At 37.2% G+C, this 19,042-nt stretch overlaps 1 protein-coding gene across 2 annotated transcripts in view; it reads left to right on the top strand.

Moving 5' to 3' along the window:
* The first annotated feature begins 224 nt into the window (after positions 1-224).
* The window catches only part of tmeff2a (transmembrane protein with EGF-like and two follistatin-like domains 2a), a 108,039-nt gene continuing 89,221 nt past the window's right edge, over positions 225-19,042 (top strand). For both annotated transcript variants that reach the window (XM_073846302.1, XM_073846301.1), the window contains exons 1-2: positions 225-2,629; positions 17,035-17,144. In XM_073846302.1, coding sequence (XP_073702403.1) covers positions 2,446-2,629; positions 17,035-17,144 — 294 coding nt within the window. In that variant the 5' untranslated portion in view covers positions 225-2,445. The remainder of the gene's footprint in view (positions 2,630-17,034; positions 17,145-19,042) is intronic.

The raw sequence follows: 19,042 nt of genomic DNA, 5'->3' as shown, positions 1-19,042 counted from the left end.
GGCAGCGGCAGGAAGGGCATCAGGCGTAAAACGTGCCAAACCGGCTGTGTGGATCACTCCGCTGTGGCGACCCCTGATAAAAGGGAGCAAACTGAAAGAGAGAGAGAGAGAGAGAGAGAGTAAAAGGTAATGAAGACCAATTCCCAAGACTGTAACTGCTGACAAAAGATGCATCTACTAAATGACTTTTGTAAAAAAAAAAAAAATGATTCAGTGGTGTTTAATAACTGTAATTTCACATTTTAACCTCTTTGGTTCAAACATAAAACATTTCATAGGGGTTGATGCTTTTTGAAACATTGTGCAACAAAGGAACAGTGGCCTCAAAGTACAGTGATGGCCACAATTTTTAGAACCCTATATGTTCACCAAAAATTTTGACTAAAAAATGGTTTTATGTCGGATATTTTATATTTTGCTGTATTGTTTTCTGCCAGTAATTGTAATAATCCAGTGAGATTTTTGTTTGCACAAGGAGTCTGACAACAGCCAGTGCTCTACACAGAGATCTGATCTTATCATCATCCAGAAAACAAAACAAACTGAGACAGACTAAATCCAGAAGAACTTCAAGATGGATCTAGGGCAAAAGCTGCTTTAAATGCAAAGGATGGTCACACCAAATGTTGATTTAATTTAGTTAATAGAAGTTAATTGATAAAGAAAATTATTTTTTGTCAGCAGTACTGTAGCTTTGCAGGTAGGTTTCTTAAGTCTCTTGGAGACGTTGCCACAGTTCTAATGGATTTAGTCTCTCTCAGTTTGTTCTGTTTTTTTTTTTTTTTTCATGTCATTCCAGACAGACTGGATGATGAGATCACATCTCTGATCTGATCTACAGTGCACTGGCTGTTGTCAGACTCCTTATGCAAACAAAAATCTCACTTAATTATTACAATTAATGGCAAAATGAATGTTTGGAAATGTAAACTGATATTTCCTACTGACACACTACAGCAAACGATAGAGATAACTGACTTAAAACCATTTTTAGCTGGTGGACATACTCTAGTGTTCTAATAATTTTGGCCACCACTGTATTTGTACATTTTAATCGGTTGCAAACACGTGTTTCAGTCACAAATGCTTTCCTCTGGTTACTTTTTTTATATATAAATGCTGATTGATTTGATGTTTTGTTATATAATGGCATATATTTTAAATTAGGCATAAGGGACTATATTTTGTGCCTTTCTCGCTGCGCCTCTCTCTGGGGGTTTTGGTCGTTTAGTCTTTGTTGCACTCCGTTGAAGTTTGATCAGGTAGGCTATTCAAGTATCGTACTGTCCTATATGAGCCTCGAGTTCAAGAACACAAGTACGTTACTGGAGTGTTTAAGTGAGAGAAAACGTAGCCTAACCAGCTGTCCTTTGCGTAAGAGATAACATACAATTTGCTTGCAATAGAAACTGCTTTTTTAACACCGTCAATACGCCTTGCGAAAGTAGCCTTTCTGAGACGAAATGTGCGTCATTAAATGTCGTTAAAACGGTCGTTTCTTTTGCTCTGTATCCATTCAAGCGTCTCTGCATATCCATTTTCACCGCCGAGATCATCCGGGAGCGTCGCAGACAGTCGTGAACTCCGCCTGGTCCCTCGGTTCTCTCATCTAATGCTGTAAGTCTTTTGTTTAGGACACGGGGATCATTTCACAACGCTGCAAGTTTCCAATCGATTTCTGCTCCATCGTGCTCAGAGCAGCAGTGCTCAATTACTGAGAAGACTTTCTCGGCATGGCCATTCGCCCACGCGTTTGCAAACCAAAGCCCTGTTAAAGTAGACTACAGGGTACACTATTCTGCACTGGCCGTCGATATGCTCGAGCTGGACCATCGCCTCGCTCCTGACACTCCTGCATCCCTCTCGACCAATCAGCGCCGCGGCATCGTCCCGCCCCTCCCGGTTCCTTACGAACACGTGATCCGAAGCGGTCTGGAAACCTGCCGCTCGCCTTCAGTGCGTTATTGTGGTTCACAGGTACAGAGGAATGGCCCTCCGCGAGACTCTGACAAACTCACGGCTCTCCGCGAGCGCACGGAGTGAGGACGGAGGACAGTCTCTCTAAACCGCGCCTCAGTGGATGTTGTAACTTCGGCATGTCACTCGAATGGGATATATGATTTTTGTGCCCCACTTCTGCTCCTTAAAAACACCCCTCGCGTCTTTTTCTTTTTGCCTTGCTTTTTGAACATCTCGCTTACCCACTTCCCTCCATCTCCTCCCCTGTCATCGCACCCAGACCTCTCTCTCTCTCTCATTCCGCATCTGCACCCTCTCGCTTCGGGCGGATCCTCGCTCTGGTCATCCAGAAACAACTGCTTCATGGGGCACACTCCTTCCGTCGGAAAATGTCCCTCTCTTGGCTCCTAAGCGCACCGGCAAAGTTGACCACATTAGGACCAGGGCTGTCGTTGCGCGTCTGTGAGCAGTGTCGGGGAAACTGAGATGGGTGTCACGGTGGCGGCGGCCCTACACGAGCCCCGAAGTCCGCACCAGTGGAGCCGGAGAGTGGGACACTGGGTATGGATTGCAGTCTTGTCCTTTCTCGCCACTTTCCCCGTGCAACAACTTGGCGCTTTCCCGTCCTCTCTCAGCGATTGCCAGACTCCAACTGGATGGAATTGCTCGGGTAAGATGTTCAAGTAGTCCGTTGAAGGGAATAAGGTTTGACGTTCCCTTGGCAACGGAAGACGGCTGTTTATCATACAAGTAGCATAACTTATGGACCTAAATTGATCCTAATGTGTGGTGAGGCAATCTTTTGCAGTCCGCTGCTGCTGAAAAGATGTTGAAAACCTGTTTCAGCTAGTGTACTGCTGATTAGAACGAGCGGATTGGTGTGTTCCTCTGTAAATAGTTTATTATTTATTTTATTTTCTTCCCACTCGATATGTAAATAATGATATTTTCATTGCAACAAAGATAAATAGTGTCCCTCCCTCAGCTATTCGCCTCATGAGAGTAGCATAACCCAGTCTATCTATAATCGTTATTATTCACCGCAATAAAGTCAATAAACTGTCAACTGTTGTTGTTTTTAGATATTGTTTTGCTTGCGGCTTAAATGGCTCATTCTTGTTCGCACGGGTGAAACCGTGATTAGTCTGCTAACAGTCGCTGATACCACATTTCCTACATTAATTTGACCTGTTTTTCAAGTTCAGTGCGTTCAAAGGAAAAACGGATGTGTCTGCGTTAAACACAAAACGCTTTCACCCCTGAAGAAACAGACAGATTATCAAATATGAAAATAAGTGGCTAGAAAAGCGGCACTTATTAGTTTCTATGGAAAAAAAACTTTTCTCCGTGTTTAGAACAAAGTGTACTTTTCGCATGTATCTAAAACTCAAATTTTTAGATTTTGTGGAAAAAAGTCAAGCACATCCGAACGATCCCTTACTGTCATGTATGTTCTAATAGGCTATACTCATACCACAAAATTCTTCTTAGTTTGTATAGATTTTTTTTTTTTACCTTGGTATTGGACGGATTTTTCTCGTTCCTAAGTTATACAGCGAGTGAACAATTAACGATATTTGGTCAAGTTTAAAAGCTTGCAGTCTTGAAGAATGCACGTGTAAGAAGCCAAGCTTTTCTTGGTAACAATTCCACCAAGACGGGATAATAATCTCGAGCATCAGTCCGTTGTAGACTCGGATATTAAGTGGGTTTTGATTTGGATTGCGGCCGACCTCTCACCCTCACTGTCAGTCGCCGTTCTGATGATTGCGGGTGCACGTGAAATAATCATCATGCGCGCCCTGAGGCGCGAGAGACGCTCGGAACTCGTCGCATATTTCTGCTCAGTTTCCCGCCGTGGCGCCTGACGATCAATCAGCAGGTCACCGTGGGCAATTAGATGTCGTTCCAAAACGTCTATCCTTGCCTCTTGCTTGCACTTATACAACTCATGGCAATGGCATGCAGGAGACGTGGGAAGCTCTACCACAGGCATGCCTGAAGGCCACTTTAGTGTTTCCATGATTTACAAAAAGGTGTTGATAAATTTTTCCTCGTAAATCCTGACTACAAATGCAGTCACACAGCTAGTGCATACTAAAAAAAAAAAAAAAAAAAAAAAACACTAATTGCCAGAATCAAACAGGTTTATAGCTAATAGTCTCTTCAAACAGGTGTGGCCTGCATTTGGAATTATGAAGTGAGTTTTTAATAGCTGATCTAATTGTCAGAAGTGACATTTAAAAGCATTTAGTGACCGTTACTCAAACAGCTGTCAGTACATTTGATAAGCTTTTATTTTTTCTGTAAAAAAAAAAAATATTTTCAGTGGTGTCCAAAGTTGTACAGGATTTTCATTTTTTAGGTTAACGGTTCCATTGCTGAATTAGTGCAAACAGAATGGTCATATATTCTAACATTGTATTGCATTTATCAGGTTTGATATAAAAAAGAGAGAGCGAGAGGAACCTGCAGTGTTATGGCATAAAGCCTGAATTTCCAACTGACTGAATATAGTTTAAATCCCCAGCACAGAATTATGCACTGAACTCAGCAACAATGTCCAGCAAAACAAATGCAAGCCAGCTGTTTAGTCAACAATCTTAACCTAAGGCCATTGGCAGTGCACACAAGTGGGGTGAATACTTTTGCAAAGTAAGTGCCTTATTACTGAAGCATCTTCTCTGTTCATGGTTAGAATTCAGTGTCAGCTCTGTAAGCTATTTTGTATAAATTTTATGTAGCTACTGCCTCAAAAGTAGTTCACTGCCCAAAGGGCCGTAAGCTTTTATTTGTATTGTTCATAGATGTCAATAGCTCTCCTTTGGAGAATTTTTGTGCAGTGCTGGCTCACTGAGGGCTTTTGCATATCAGCTGCAAAGAAGGCGAGACATGCAGAAACAAAGTAGGCGAGAGGAGACAGCAGACTTTTATGAATTGGAACAGACAAAACAACATACACTGCCAGTTTTTGGTAGTTCAATTAAAGTCTGGCTGGGATAGTTTATTAAAAAATACTGTACTATATGACTGACTTTCTTTTGTAGTACACAAAAATTTGTGGGGTTTTTTGTGTATACTATGAAAATTGTTGTTTAGACCATAGCGTTTTTGAAAATTTCTTCTTTTGTGTTTCACAAAAGAAAGTTGTACTGGTTTGAAACAACATGAGGTTGAGTAAATGAAAAAAGAGTTTTCATCTTTGGGTGAACTACCTTTTTGAACCTTTGCTTACTGTTATGCTGCGTTCCAGGCAGGTTTTTTAACTGGTAAATCACCACTTCAAACCACGACTTACGACTTTGTAGCGTTCCAGGCAGGCAAGTCACGCCAAATTGCCTGGGCACATTAATGAATTATTATTATTTTTATATTATTATTAATTTGATTGCAACGTTATATTGTCCTAAGCTCTATTTTTCCACCGTGTGCCACTTGCATAAACACCGCACGCATTAGGGCTGACTTTGTTGTTTCGCGGGCTATGTTACGTCAGAACTCGGAACTGGGAGTACATCGATCTAGTACGAGTTCACGAGTGGGAAGTCACGGGTTTGACTGCCGTTTCAGTGCACTTTCACTGGTAGAAGGTCGGAAAAACACGAGTTACGGGTTGTCTGGAACACGGCATTAGATGTTTCAAGTTCTTTACAAAGTAACCAGATTTTTTTTTCAAAACACACTTGTTCTGCTCCTCTATCTCTAAAAAGCAGAGAATTCTGAACAGATTCTTTTGTATTACACCTCATATAAAAGCTAAAACCATTTTCAACTGCTAACAATGTCTTGGGGTTTGTAATCCAGCTCTTAAATGGCCAGACAACTGGTCTGATGTCTCACTCAGAGGAGCTGTCTACACTTCACCTTTAGAATATTTGTGTCTCTGCCAGCTTGCTTCTTTCAATTATTCACCTCACTGGCAAGGCAGAAATAACAATCTGCATCTCCCTCGATACTCTCCCGTTTGGCACATTGTGAGACGTAACATTGGCTCACACTTCTCGTTTGTTTTGATAAAATTACGACACTCTTGAGGAGAGCGAGGAGACCTGCAATACCAGGTGTCTGAGCCAAACAAAGTTTCCTATTTCACTGCAGAAAGAAAGAAACAAGCAGCTGGAGGTAGTGCTGGCAACACCCCTAATTAGGACTGTTAGAGCTCTGTTACTGATGAAGTGGATGTTGTTGGCTAATTATAATATTGGAGGTGGATTTATTAATTAGTACAGTCTTGTGTTCTTCATACGTATTTGGAAATTATAAAGTTCTACATGCATTCCCTATTCTGTATGTATAAATCTGCCCTTCACCTTGCCACTGTAAAGCTACAGCTGTAGCTCACAACCTATTTGTTTTAAATTGCCTTCCATTAGCTACTAAATAGCTATTATGCAAAAGTGGCCAAGCCATAGGACAAATTATACTGCTCCAAACACCCATTCAAAAGTAGTTACCAAGGTTATTCTGATTATGAAGTTCTGTTGCTTTAGAATCTTAATCTGACTTGTTTGGTGTGAACACTTACTTGCACAGCAGTGTGTAAATATTTGGCCTTATATAGGATATCTGCAATGAAACAGAAATAGTGAAAGATCTTTTCTTCCATATGGTAATGTGCATCTGTGTGCAATGAATTAACAAAAAAAAAAAAAAAAAAAAAGAAAGCTCAGGGACTTGGGTTTTATCCATCTGTTGATGATGATAGGATTTTGAGATGGAGTTTAAAGGGATAGTTTACAGAAAAATGAAAATTACTCCATGATTTACTCACCCTCAAGCTATCCTAGGTGTATATGACTTTCTTCTTTGAGACGAATACAATCGGAGTTATCTTAAAAAAAATGTCCTGGCTCTTCCCAGCTTTATAATGGCAGTGGGTTGTGGTCCAGATTGAAGCAAAAATAAAGTGCGTCCATCCATCATAATAAAGGCCTTCTGAAACGAAGCTATGCGTTTGTGTAAGAAAAATATACATATTTACAGCTAACTATCATTTGCGCTGGCATTCCAGCAGATGACATACACTACCAGTCAAAAGTTTTTGAACAGTAAGATTTAACTACTTTTTTTTTAAGAAGTCTCTTCTGCTTACCAAGCATGCATTAATTTGATCCAAAGTATAGCAAAAGCAGTAATATTGTTTTAACTATTTAAAATAACTGTTTTCTGTTTGAATATATTTTAAAATGTTGTTTTTTTTCCTGTGATTAAAGCTAAATTGTCAGCATTTTTACTCTAGTCTTCATATCGTCACATGATCCCTCAGAAATCATTCTAATATGCTGATTTCCTGTTCAAGAAATGTTCATTATTATTATTATTATTATTATCAATATTTTAAAACCGTTTTTTCAAGATTCTTTGATGAATAGAAAGATCCAAGAATCAGCATTTATCTGAAACAAAAAGCTTTTGTATATATTTTGTATATATTTATTTATTTGTTTTGGGGGAAAGAAATTATAGAAATTAATGCTTTTATTTAGCAAGGATGCTTTAAATTTATCAAAAGTGATAGTAAAGACATTTATAATGTTACAAAAGATTTCTATTTCGGATAAATGTTCCTCTGAACTTTCTATTTATCAAAACAACCTGTAAAAAATTATACTCGGCTGTTTTCAACATAATGTTTTTTGAGCAGCAAATATTAGAATGATTTCTGAAGGAACATGTGGCTGCAGTAATGATGCTAAAAATTCAGCTTGGAAATCACAGGAATAAATTACATTTTAAAATATATTCAAATAGAAAGCAGTTATTTTAAATGGTAAAATTATTTAAAAATGGATCAAATAAATGCAGGCTTAATGAGCAGAAGAGACTTAAAAAAGATTAACTAAAGATCTTACTGTTCAAAAACTTTTGACTGGTAGTGTATATAATATTATTAATATATAATACAGTATTTAACATGCATTTACAAAATAGATGTAGAAGACTTTAAAGTGTTTACTTTTTTTGTTATAATAAAATATTTTAACCTGTAGAGCAGGGGTCCCCAAACTTTTTTCTGAGAGGGCCACATAGGGCTGGGCGATTTGGCCTAAAATCAAAATCTCGATTAATTGAACATTTTAACTCGATTAATTTTATTAATAAAATTATATTTAATTATATTTATATATATATATATATTTTTTGGCCCTCATAGTTCACTGACAAGTTTTGTACAGTAAATATGCTCACATATTACAAGTGAGAGATTTTTGAATGAAGGGTGCATTACTTGATTTTAAAATAATTGAAGGAAACACACACTATAAACTATCTACGATTATTTATTGAACATCAGTGTTGAACAACTGAAATTAAAGCACACATTGCTTAAAACGAACAGTCACATTTTTCTTAAATTAGTGAAAATAAATAACTTGCACTTTTGGAAACAAAATAAATTATTTTCAATGTTTCAATGAAAATAAGCAGTATCTCTTCTTAATAAAATTACTATTGTATGTATGTATGCATATATATCACAAGTTTTAGATTTTAGAAATGCACATTTGACAGTAGCAGAGTTGACAGCTTCTGTTTCTGTGAGTATCTGTAAAAATAACAACAGCTTCATCTTTCATACATTTGCATACATTTGTAGATTACCACTACCACGGTAAAGAATTTGTAATGAAAAACAGCATCCTGAAGACATTCAGTATAATTACAAATGTTCAACAAACAACTGTAATGACTTACAAAAAATATATATATTGTTATTATATTCCATTACTCCTTTAATATATTTAGCACATTATAAGTATAATAAAATTCTATATGAATATTTTACTTTTCTGCCATGCCATGGTTACTGTCTTTGTTACTACAGTAAAACCATGGTAAACGTTGGTGATTTGTAGATTGAAACGCCGGATCGTCAGAATACTGTCAATTACACTTGTTAAATTTTTTTTTTAATTGCCCTATATTGGCATTGTAAGCAAATGATTTAAAAACATTTTTATATAAAATTATTTGTAAAACATTTTATACATCTTTATTTGACCTCAAAGTAGAGACCTGCACAGAAACAGAGTGCGGCGCGGGACAAAACTTGACGGCGAGTGGGTAGAAACTCGTGTGTGTGCGGGATGCGGGAGAATAAAATGATTGGAGGGACTCCCGGAAAATAGAAATATATAAACATAAAATATCTAAAAACATACAAATTGTTATTCATCTATTACACAAAAGCAACACGAACAACTAATATAACTTCAAAATGATTAACAGGTGCAAGAATAGGAAGTTTCTGGAATGCAAGAATCCACTCACCGAAAGTTCTTGCGCACTGCTTAATATTGCGTGCGCACGAATCCACTCATTGCAACACACGAAGTGTAGACACTGTTAAATATTCATTTTGCAAATATTCATTGTGTTATAAGAGTTGTATGAGATCGCGATGAACTGAGATGGGCAGGGAGCATTGTTTGCTCGCATTCTGCCATGCATGCACACAGCAGCCCATGCTTGCTTTTCTGTTGAGAATAAGATCGATGTACTCAAAAAATATGTATAGGTAACCACAATGCAGGCTTTTGCAGGCGGGAGAGGGACAAAACATGAATCTCACGGGCAGGAGTGGGACGAGATAACATATTCCGTGCTGACTGAAAAATCTGTCACGCACAGGTCTCTATCTCTAAGCATTTCAGCTCCCGGCCCCGCGCCCCCCTCTGTGAACTCTGGCGCCTCGGTGTTTTTAAAGGGAAAGTAATCGAAATAATCGTCCTGGAAAAATTTGAACGATTATAGGTTCTGAATGTCGATTTCGATTACTTTTCGATTAATCGCCCAGCCCTAGGGCCACATAATTTTCTTTTCTTTAATGGGGGGCCGGTCGGTTTATAAAAGAAAATACCATGGGCTGGACTGACTACTAGTTATTTTATTATGATTTTACCTGTATTTATTCTACCTTTTAATGTTAGAATAGTTTATTTTGTTATGCACCACACAGAAAAAGGATAATTTCTTTTCAAAAGATATACAGGTGCATCTCAATAAATTAGAAAGTTCATATATTTCCGTAATTCAACTCAAATTGTGAAACTTGTGTATTAAATAAATTGAATGCACACAGACCGAAGTAGTTTAGGCCTTTGGTTCTTTTAATTGTGATGATCTGGCTCACATTAAAAAAAAAACACCAATTCACTCTCAAAAAATTAGAATATGGTGACATATCAGCTAATCAACTCAAAACGCCTGCAAAGGTTTCCTGAGCCATCAAAATGGTCTCTCAGTTTGGTTCACTAGGCTACACAATCATGGGGAAGACTGCTGATCTGACAGTTGTCCAGAAGACAAGCACTGACACCCTTCACAAGGAGGGTAAGCCACAAACATTGTTTAGCCAAAGAAGCTGGCTTTTCAGAGTGCTGTATCCAAGCATGTTAACAGAAAGTTGAGTGGAAGGAAAAAGTGTAGAAGAAAAAGATGCACAACCAATCAAGAGAACCGCAGCCTTGAGAGGCTTGTCAAGCAAAATCGATTCAAGAATCCACTGTGTTTTTTGAATCACACGTCAAACTCTGCCTTCATCATTTTCAGCGCTTCCACAGACTTTTCACCTGGGAATGGGGCCACTGGTATCTCAGCTGAAAAACTTTGGGTAACTGGGAGATAAGTGAAGTCTTGCTTTTGCACCTATCCCACAAGCAGTGCTAGTTTCACCTCAAATGCTATTGTGTCATTTTGTCATCTTAACTAACACATTTTAGTTTGAAAGCCAACCTTTATTATCAAGATATAAGTAAATCATATTTAAAATTTTCCTTTTAATTTTTTATTTTCAAAATATGTCTCTGGCATTGTTCAGAGGGCCGGTCCAAATGTGGGGGCGGGCCGCATTCGGCCCCCGGGCCTTAGTTTGGGGACCCCTGCTGTAGAGGATCATTGTTCAACTATTTTCCAAACTAATTCCTAAAAGGTTTTTTTTTTTTTCCCCATTCTGTTTGATAATGTTTGTGGCACAGATATTACACACATTTTTTAATCAGTATTCTAAAATATTAAAGAATTAGAAATGATTAATTTGTGTCTTATTTTAGAAACAAAAAAAATAAATTGCTCCAGTTTGTTTTGATGATAGTATAAGGCTGTTTGTTGGGAGGTTAAATATAGTGTTTGCCTTGCTTGTGACAGCTCCAAAAGAATTGACTCTGCAAACCATTGTTGTGGATAGTCATGCATCAACTGTTATCTTATTTAAGTCCGCGTGTCTTGCAGGCTCTTTGCACGTCTCATTTTACTATACATATACCTTGAAGTTCAAAAGACTCTAGCCAGCTGTTTTTATACTAAGAGAAATCTTATTTTGGATTCAGGAAGAGTTGCTTTAACTTGTTTTTGTGGGCCGTCAGAGCATCTTAGGATGAAAGATGTAATTTCCTGTTTGTCTGCTCTAATCATTGCTTTGTGACTTCAAGGAATGACTTTGAGGAATTTTTATTGAAATTTTCAGGATGTTTCTTACTGTTGTGTTTCCAACACACATACAGTGCTTACTTCACAAAGAAAAGGAAAACAGATCTTATCTATCTGTGTAGACAGCTACTGAAAGATTGTCCTGCCAGAAAGACTTTAAAGAGAGCATAACAAAATTCCTTTCCGCTCATGGTAACTCGGCCTCCCCTTGCTCAAAAAGCATTTTAAACAAACTTCTAAAAGCGTATTTATCTGACTGATGTCTTGGTTAAGTTTAAAATCTGGTTAAGCATTTAGAGGCCTTTGAGTTTTCTTGATGAAGGAATTACCGTAATAAAATTGCAAGGATGCCACTGTCTGTTTCCAGAACTCATTTCCTCTAGTGTGACTTGATAACTTTCCTCAGTCTCTGTTTTTACTTTCCTATCCTAACCTTATATGGCTTTGAACTTTTTGATGGTCCGGACTAGGAGAATGTGGACGTCAGGGGGAACATAAGAAGCTTCTTAAAGGTTACTTAAAGAGGTGGTTCACCCAAAAAATGAATATTGTGTTCTAAAGCAGCGGTGACTTTATTTCTTTTGAAGAAGTTATTTTGAAGAAAGTTTTAACTGTCATACAGTGAACGTCGAGGGGGTCCAAAACAACTTTTGCACATAACAGGAAATAATAAAAAGTCAAATATGCAGTAAAAGGAACTTATTCCTGGTTTGTTGGCGATGAAAGGGCACTTAAGATTTACTTGTGTGGCTGTGAGAGCTCAGGAGACAAAGAGGTTGGTAAACACCGGCCCTGACTGTTGAATCATTCTTAATGTATTCAGTGTTTTTTTGTGTGTGTGTTTGTGTATGTGTGTGTTAGACAGAGAATATCTTTTCAAGGTCAGTTTCTTACACAGTTTCTGAAACTGTGGCACCTCATGTGTTGTTTTTTAATGGAATTTGTTTTTTTTGTCGCTACACAGGATGCTTCAGATTAATTAGACCGAATAGAGGGATTTTGTGTCTGGTGAGAGAAAAGCTCCTGTGACTCAGATCTCCATGTTCCTCTCCAATCCATTACACCATTTCCCCCTCCTGCTCCTGCTGCCAAGTGCCTCGTTGAATACTGCACATTTTAGACATGCACTCAAATGTGTCTACCTGTGTCGCGAGGTCAAACTGTATTATGACACAGCTATGGAAGGGCAGCCAAGCAGTAGAGGTGTGACAAAATGCTTTGCATCTGTATGCCTTTGCAGAGGGAGCTCTTGCATCAATAATGCAAGCAGATGCATCATGCCCGCTCAGACCGAAGAGCAATGTGCCACATTAGATTTATGATCCAAGTGGATCTTAAATGCAACTTCCAGAACAATTATTTGTATGTTTGATAATAAAGTTGCATGATCTCCTTATTTTTAATCTATGCAGTGAAAGTCAGTGGGGTCCAATTATGTTTTGTATGGACAAAAACATTCTTTAGAATATTTTTTTTGTGTTCCACAGAAGTAATTACGTCATACATGAATGACATTGTGTGACTAGGGATGGGCGATATCACAATAAAATGTTCAATGCTATTTCACAACCAATTTGTAAGTATTTTATGAGGTGCCTCACTTGTACAATTTTGTGTGCTTTTGAAGTGCGCTGCTCCGGAGCACGATTTTGACTGATGGGAACCTCTGACAAAAGGGAAAACCAGAATGACATAATTGGACTAGTTTTGATTAACAATTGGGCTGGTTTTGTGTCGCAGACCTGGCAACCCTGAGTATAGGTCGCACCTGAGTACAACCCTGAGTACGATTTAGCAAAAAATGTGAGGTTGTACGAATTAGTCACCTCGTAATATATGTATGAATTGCCATGAGGTGTTTCATGTCAGCCGATATTGTTAATTATCACAATAAATTGTTTAAAGGCAGATTTCTTATAGTGAAAATTGTAGAAACCAGGGCCCGTATTCACAAAACATCTTAAGGCTAAAAGTAGCTCATAACTTGCTGATTTAAGAGAAAATCTTAAAAATAATGGGTGTTTCAGTCCTAAATTTAGGACATTTTTGCTCTAAGAGTATTTCACAAAGTGTTTTAGTGCTAAAACTAGCTCCTACATCTGTGAAACGTTAGGAGTAGTGAAGAGGACTCCTAAGTCACTAATACCAAATCACAAACTAGGCCTATCCTCCCTGCTGAAAAAAAAAACAAAACAATAGAAACCATCACAGAAATTCTAATGGTTTTCACTACAAATACCATTACAAACGATCAACTTTTAACCATTAAATCCATTTAAAAATGTTTTCTTGTACTGTGTTTTGGGACGTTCCATTATAATTTAGTGGTTTTAACAATCCACCAATAGAAGGCGAGCAATTACCAGTAGAGACCAATAGGCACCATTAAAGTTACCATTAAAACCAGTAAAATTCCTATTATAACCAGTAAAACCATTACAAATTATCTGAAGGTTTCTATTTTATTATCATTATTATTATGTTTTTTTTTTTTTTTTTTTGGCTGTTGCCGTCAATTTTAGAAACACGCTGCATTTTTTTTATTTTCCTTTGATTACATCCTTGTTTTTATTAAAAATTTGGACAAGAAGTAACAGCTGTTCATGCATCCAGTTTGTTTTTCTTTTACATTTGCATGTCTTACTATCAGCCATGATTATTCTACTCTGTTATTTAAAAGACTGTTTATATGCATTTACGAGAAGTATACATGTGAGAGGTTGACAATTAGCTAAACATACACTTGTTGAATTAGTGACACTTAGTCTGCATAATCTTTATATTTTTCTATGAACAAGTCTCTGACAAAGACCCCTCCCCAATCATCAGCCAATCACTGTGTGCATAGTTAATAAGCATGCTGACATCATCCATAGCAATGAGGTCAACCCCGCCCCTACTCATAGCTGAAAACTTCTCTGTATTCCTTACTAAAATTTGTCTCAGCAGCTTTGTGAATAGCTTTGAGAAAACTCTTAGCTAAAAACTTTTACTGCTATTTAGGAGAACTCTTAATGGTAAGATAAAATGTTTTGTGAATACGGGCCCAGACTGCTACTTGTGGTTTTAAACTACTCTTTATGGTCAGGACATAAAAAACACTTCACGTTTTTGAATTCTTAAAATTTTGGTTAAATTTATGCATTTTATGAGTTCCCCAATTCGTATGAATTTATACCAATTACCTACATCTAACCCTGCCCCTAAACCTACCCATCACTGGGGTCTAGACAAATTGTACAAAATCATATGAGTGAGGTCATACAAATCCATAAAATCTTTGAGTTCCCCAATTCGCATGAATTCGTTCAAATTACCTAACAAATCATACGAGTAAAGTTGTACGAGTAAGCTGATTTTGAGAAGTTAAAAAGGGTGTTTTTACACTACCATTGAGAGATTTTAAGCAAAGACTTTTCATTAAGACCCTAAAGAATCATATCAACTTGTGGAAAATGGGCATCTAATGACCCCTTTAAATATGAAGCTGATTTACTCAAGATGCCTTCAAAGTAGACACTATAAAGATGATCATATCCAATGTCCATCACATATGTGGATTGATATATAAAAGTTTTTTTTATTTTTATTCTTTTCACTAACATTTATATACAAAAATCAAATAGAATGTGAACAATAAAAACAGCTAGCTAGTTTAACTGGACTATTTAATACGGCTATTAGCACATTCACAGGCAAGCGAAAGTATTGAGACCTGTGTTTTGGGTTTGGTGAGGTGACGTTCGACATATACCCTATTCGTATGAATTTGTACGAATTACTTGCCTCCGCCCCTAAACCTACCCGTCACTGGGGTCTAGTCGAATCGTACAAATTCGTATGAGTGAGATCATACGAATTTGTATGAAATAGACACTTCTTAAAAAAATACGTACAAATTGGTCAAGAGTTGGCATTGGTCTTATCAGCAAGTAAAGCATCTGCTCTTGTAAGCTCATGCTGCATTGCCGTTTGAACTTTGAGCCGAGCTGATAAATGGTCTGTGTGGTGCGAATTAAATGAATAGCGCTGTTTCATTCTGCTTTTGGTGCATAAATATTATATCAAACATTTATCTAGCTTTTGTTATCGTTTTACCAAGGAAAATAATATTACTGATAATTAACATTACCGTTTTATCGCCCAGCCCTAAGTGTAAATGATGACATTTTTTTTCTTTGGTGACCTGTGGGTTTAACACACCAAGTGATCTAGGATGTCTGGTGTGAGGTATTAGACTCAAATTAAAGCATAAATTCTTATTTTATCAGTAAGCCACGGGATTGACGAAGGTTTTGACTAATTAGCTTTGGCAAATACTCTGACTAGTATTTGTTGCTTCAGTAGGCTGAATTGATTGAATGTCAGTTTATCGCAGCTCCTTAAGAACAGATTGTGAACAAGATGAATTTTAATGAAATATTCCTGCTGCAAAGCATGAACAGCTACTAATTTTACACGAGGGATTTATGCACAAACAGCATCATCATTTCTCAAGGTCTCCAGAACTGTCTGAGGCGCACAATGTGAATATCGCAACTGTCTTGCAAGACTGCTGTTCTTTTTGCCCCTCTGTAGCGTTTGAGGTCCATTGATAATTTTTTTTAGCTGAAATGCAAATAAGCCACAAGGTTATGTAAGACATATTTCCGCGCTGTATGTGGCCCTTTAGCAGGGGCCTAAAGTAGCTGCATGTCCTCTGGTGTTGTCGTTACAATGAGCAATGTTCTGGTTCGTTCTAGCTTGCAGGCCTCTCTGGATAACACAGGGTAAAAATACTGTGAAGCACTTGCAAGAAGCTTATTTGCTTTGACAGCAAAAATCCCAGGGCACATGAGCAGACCCACTGTTTTGTGTCGTATAGTCTTATTATGATGATATATGGCGCTTTGAGTCTGAATATATGCCGGTAATGTGGAATGCATCATGAGATATTATTCTCTGCGTAATGTTTGTGTCATTTTCATAATATTAAGCAAATGATAGAGATGCTTATTTCTTGCATAATTATAAAAGGTATCAGATAAGAGCTGAATAATGCAGTGCCTAATGGGTAAACTCATTATTTTGGGAACTTAATTGGTAAATGTACAGCAGTCAGCTTTTGTATGCTGAATAGTAAAATTAGGTTTTGACTCAGCGGTGGCCTGTTTTTGGAAACAACTCATCTTAATAGTAATCATCTTAAGAAATCCTTGTGGACTTAAACTGTCTGCAAGCTCTTGACTTTTGATGAAGTGTGATTTTTTTTTTTTCTGTCCGGCTCCTCAGCAAAATGAGAATGTTTTGCAGAGCCTTTACTCAGCTTATTATAAAAGCTGAATAAGGTTCACTTGCAGTGATTCCAAGAAGATCACCATGTGCTGAATCATTATTCCTCTATGAGCACTTGTTTTATTCCCGATAAGAAAATGTCTCAAGAGCAAAATATGGTCTTGGCGGAAGGAGGTGCCCATCACAACTTGATGAACCCTTCAGAAGCCCTGCCAGCCTGCCTGCTGGATGACGTGTTCATTCTGTTAGTTCTGCTGAATTATTTTTATCAGAAGTGTTTGAAAGAACATTATCCTGCTTGTGCTGGTTGTGTCTTGAGGCTGCTGTGTTTATGCAGAAATTCAGTATGTTTTTTGGCTCTTCATGTTGCAGGGGATGATGACCGGGACACAGATCTTTTCCTTTGTGACACCAACACTTGCAAGTTTGACGGCGAGTGTCTCAGAATTGGGGACATAATCACATGTATATGCAACTTCAAGGTAAGAACATTTCTTCTATGAACCAGCATTGCTAACCCAGGTTACATCAATACCTAATGGTTTATGTGTTACAAAACCATTAGTTAATGTCTATTACTGGAACATTCAATAAATTGAATACTTCACATTATATTTTTTTGTATTTGGGACTTGGGTTGAACCAAAATATAAGGCTTTTCATAATTTTGCAAGACATCTTTCATTGCAAATATATAGGCCTGATGAGCTACACAAAGCAGAACTTTTTCTTCTTGATTTCTTTGGGACTTCTCATTAGAAATAATGTCTTAGTCACCATGAAATCAAAATGGACATTTCTAATTTTCTTAACCTGCTTTCTAACTCTGCATAGACAGCAATACAACTGACACGTTCAAGGCCCAGAAAGGTAGTAAGGACATCGTTAAAATAGTCCATGTGACATCAGTGGTTCAACCATAATTTTAATAAGCCGGCGGAAAATGTAAAGCTGCGATTTTCTAGGCCGATAAGATTAGGAACTACACTTCCATTCCGGCGTAATGGTCAAGGAAGTTTGCTGCGCCTGCACATGTGCAAATGCTAACCTAGCTGGGAACTAATTTCAGGAGCTGCGTGATAATACTCCGCCTGCTGCGTCCATATTACAGCAGCAAACTTCCTTGACTATTACGCCGGAATGGCAGTGTAGTTCCTAATCTTATCGGCCTAGAAATTCGCAGCTTTACATTTTCCACCGGTATTAGTACACGATATAACTACAGAAGAGTCAAGTTTTTGATCTATGCTAAGCTATGCTAAAAGTAATTTCGCCAGAACAGGAGAACGGCTGAATGGATTTCAAAACAGTAAAACTCAACTTATTAACTCGGGGGGAGTTGGAGAATGAGCCTATTTCCAAAAAAGTGGAGTGTTCCTTTAAAGGGACAGCATTCCTTTAAAGTAAATTAAATATGTACCTGTGTAATTAATGTTAACCAACAAAAGATGTTAAATAAATGTATACATGTTAAGTAAACCTACTGTATCTGAAAAATTAGTTTAATTTGCATCTCTACCCAGAAATGAAAATTGTCAGCATTTATTCCAGTTTTTCTAAATTCAATCCTTGATTCAAATTTCTCATAAGCATAATTGATTTGGTCTAAAGAGAGAAGAATTATTGACTATTTTTATATGAAGACTATAAAATAGCTACCAAAATAAATGTTGGTAACTGCAGTTTGACTAAAAGTAATGACTAAAAGTTGACAAAAATGCAATGACTTTTCATCGACTAAAACTAGACTGAAGCTATGAAAGACTTGAATGACTAATTTGACTAAGACTATTAAGCATTTTCATCTCAAGATAAAGACTAAGACGTGTAAACGTGTATTAACTGTCATACTGCACAGACCTGTGATTTTCACTATTTAAGATACCTCAAGTAACTCAAGGTCTTTAAAACGTTTTTAATATTTGTTCAATGTAGTTTTTGAAGATTTTATTGAAAACATCAAAGCAGATTCTTTGCTGTGTTGAAGTATTGGTGCTGTGTTTCATTCACTGAGCAGCCACAATGCTTGCCGAAACCCTACCTTGATCACAACCAGCAACTGGATACAGAATAATTGTACAATCTAATTTAATCAAAAATTATGTTTGAATACTCCTAGATAGGGCTGGGCGATATGGCAAAAATGTAATCTCGATAATTTTTTCCCATATTGAACGATAACGATATATATTTCGATATAAGCTGTTGATGTTGCCAGCTTTAAAATAGTATCCCAACAATGACTAAAGCCACAAAAATTAAAGGATTCATTAAATTACATTTTTAAGTATAGTTTATTAACAAAAGCAGATTACAGATTTGGCCTTAAAAATTAAAATAACTTACTAAAATAAATGAAAAATAAAATTTAAAAAATAAA

This window comes from Garra rufa, chromosome 8 (assembly GCF_049309525.1).
Source record: "Garra rufa chromosome 8, GarRuf1.0, whole genome shotgun sequence".
Classification (NCBI taxonomy): domain Eukaryota; kingdom Metazoa; phylum Chordata; class Actinopteri; order Cypriniformes; family Cyprinidae; genus Garra; species Garra rufa.
Note: the sequence above shows the minus strand (reverse complement) of the source record. Positions and strands in the feature narration are given on the sequence as shown.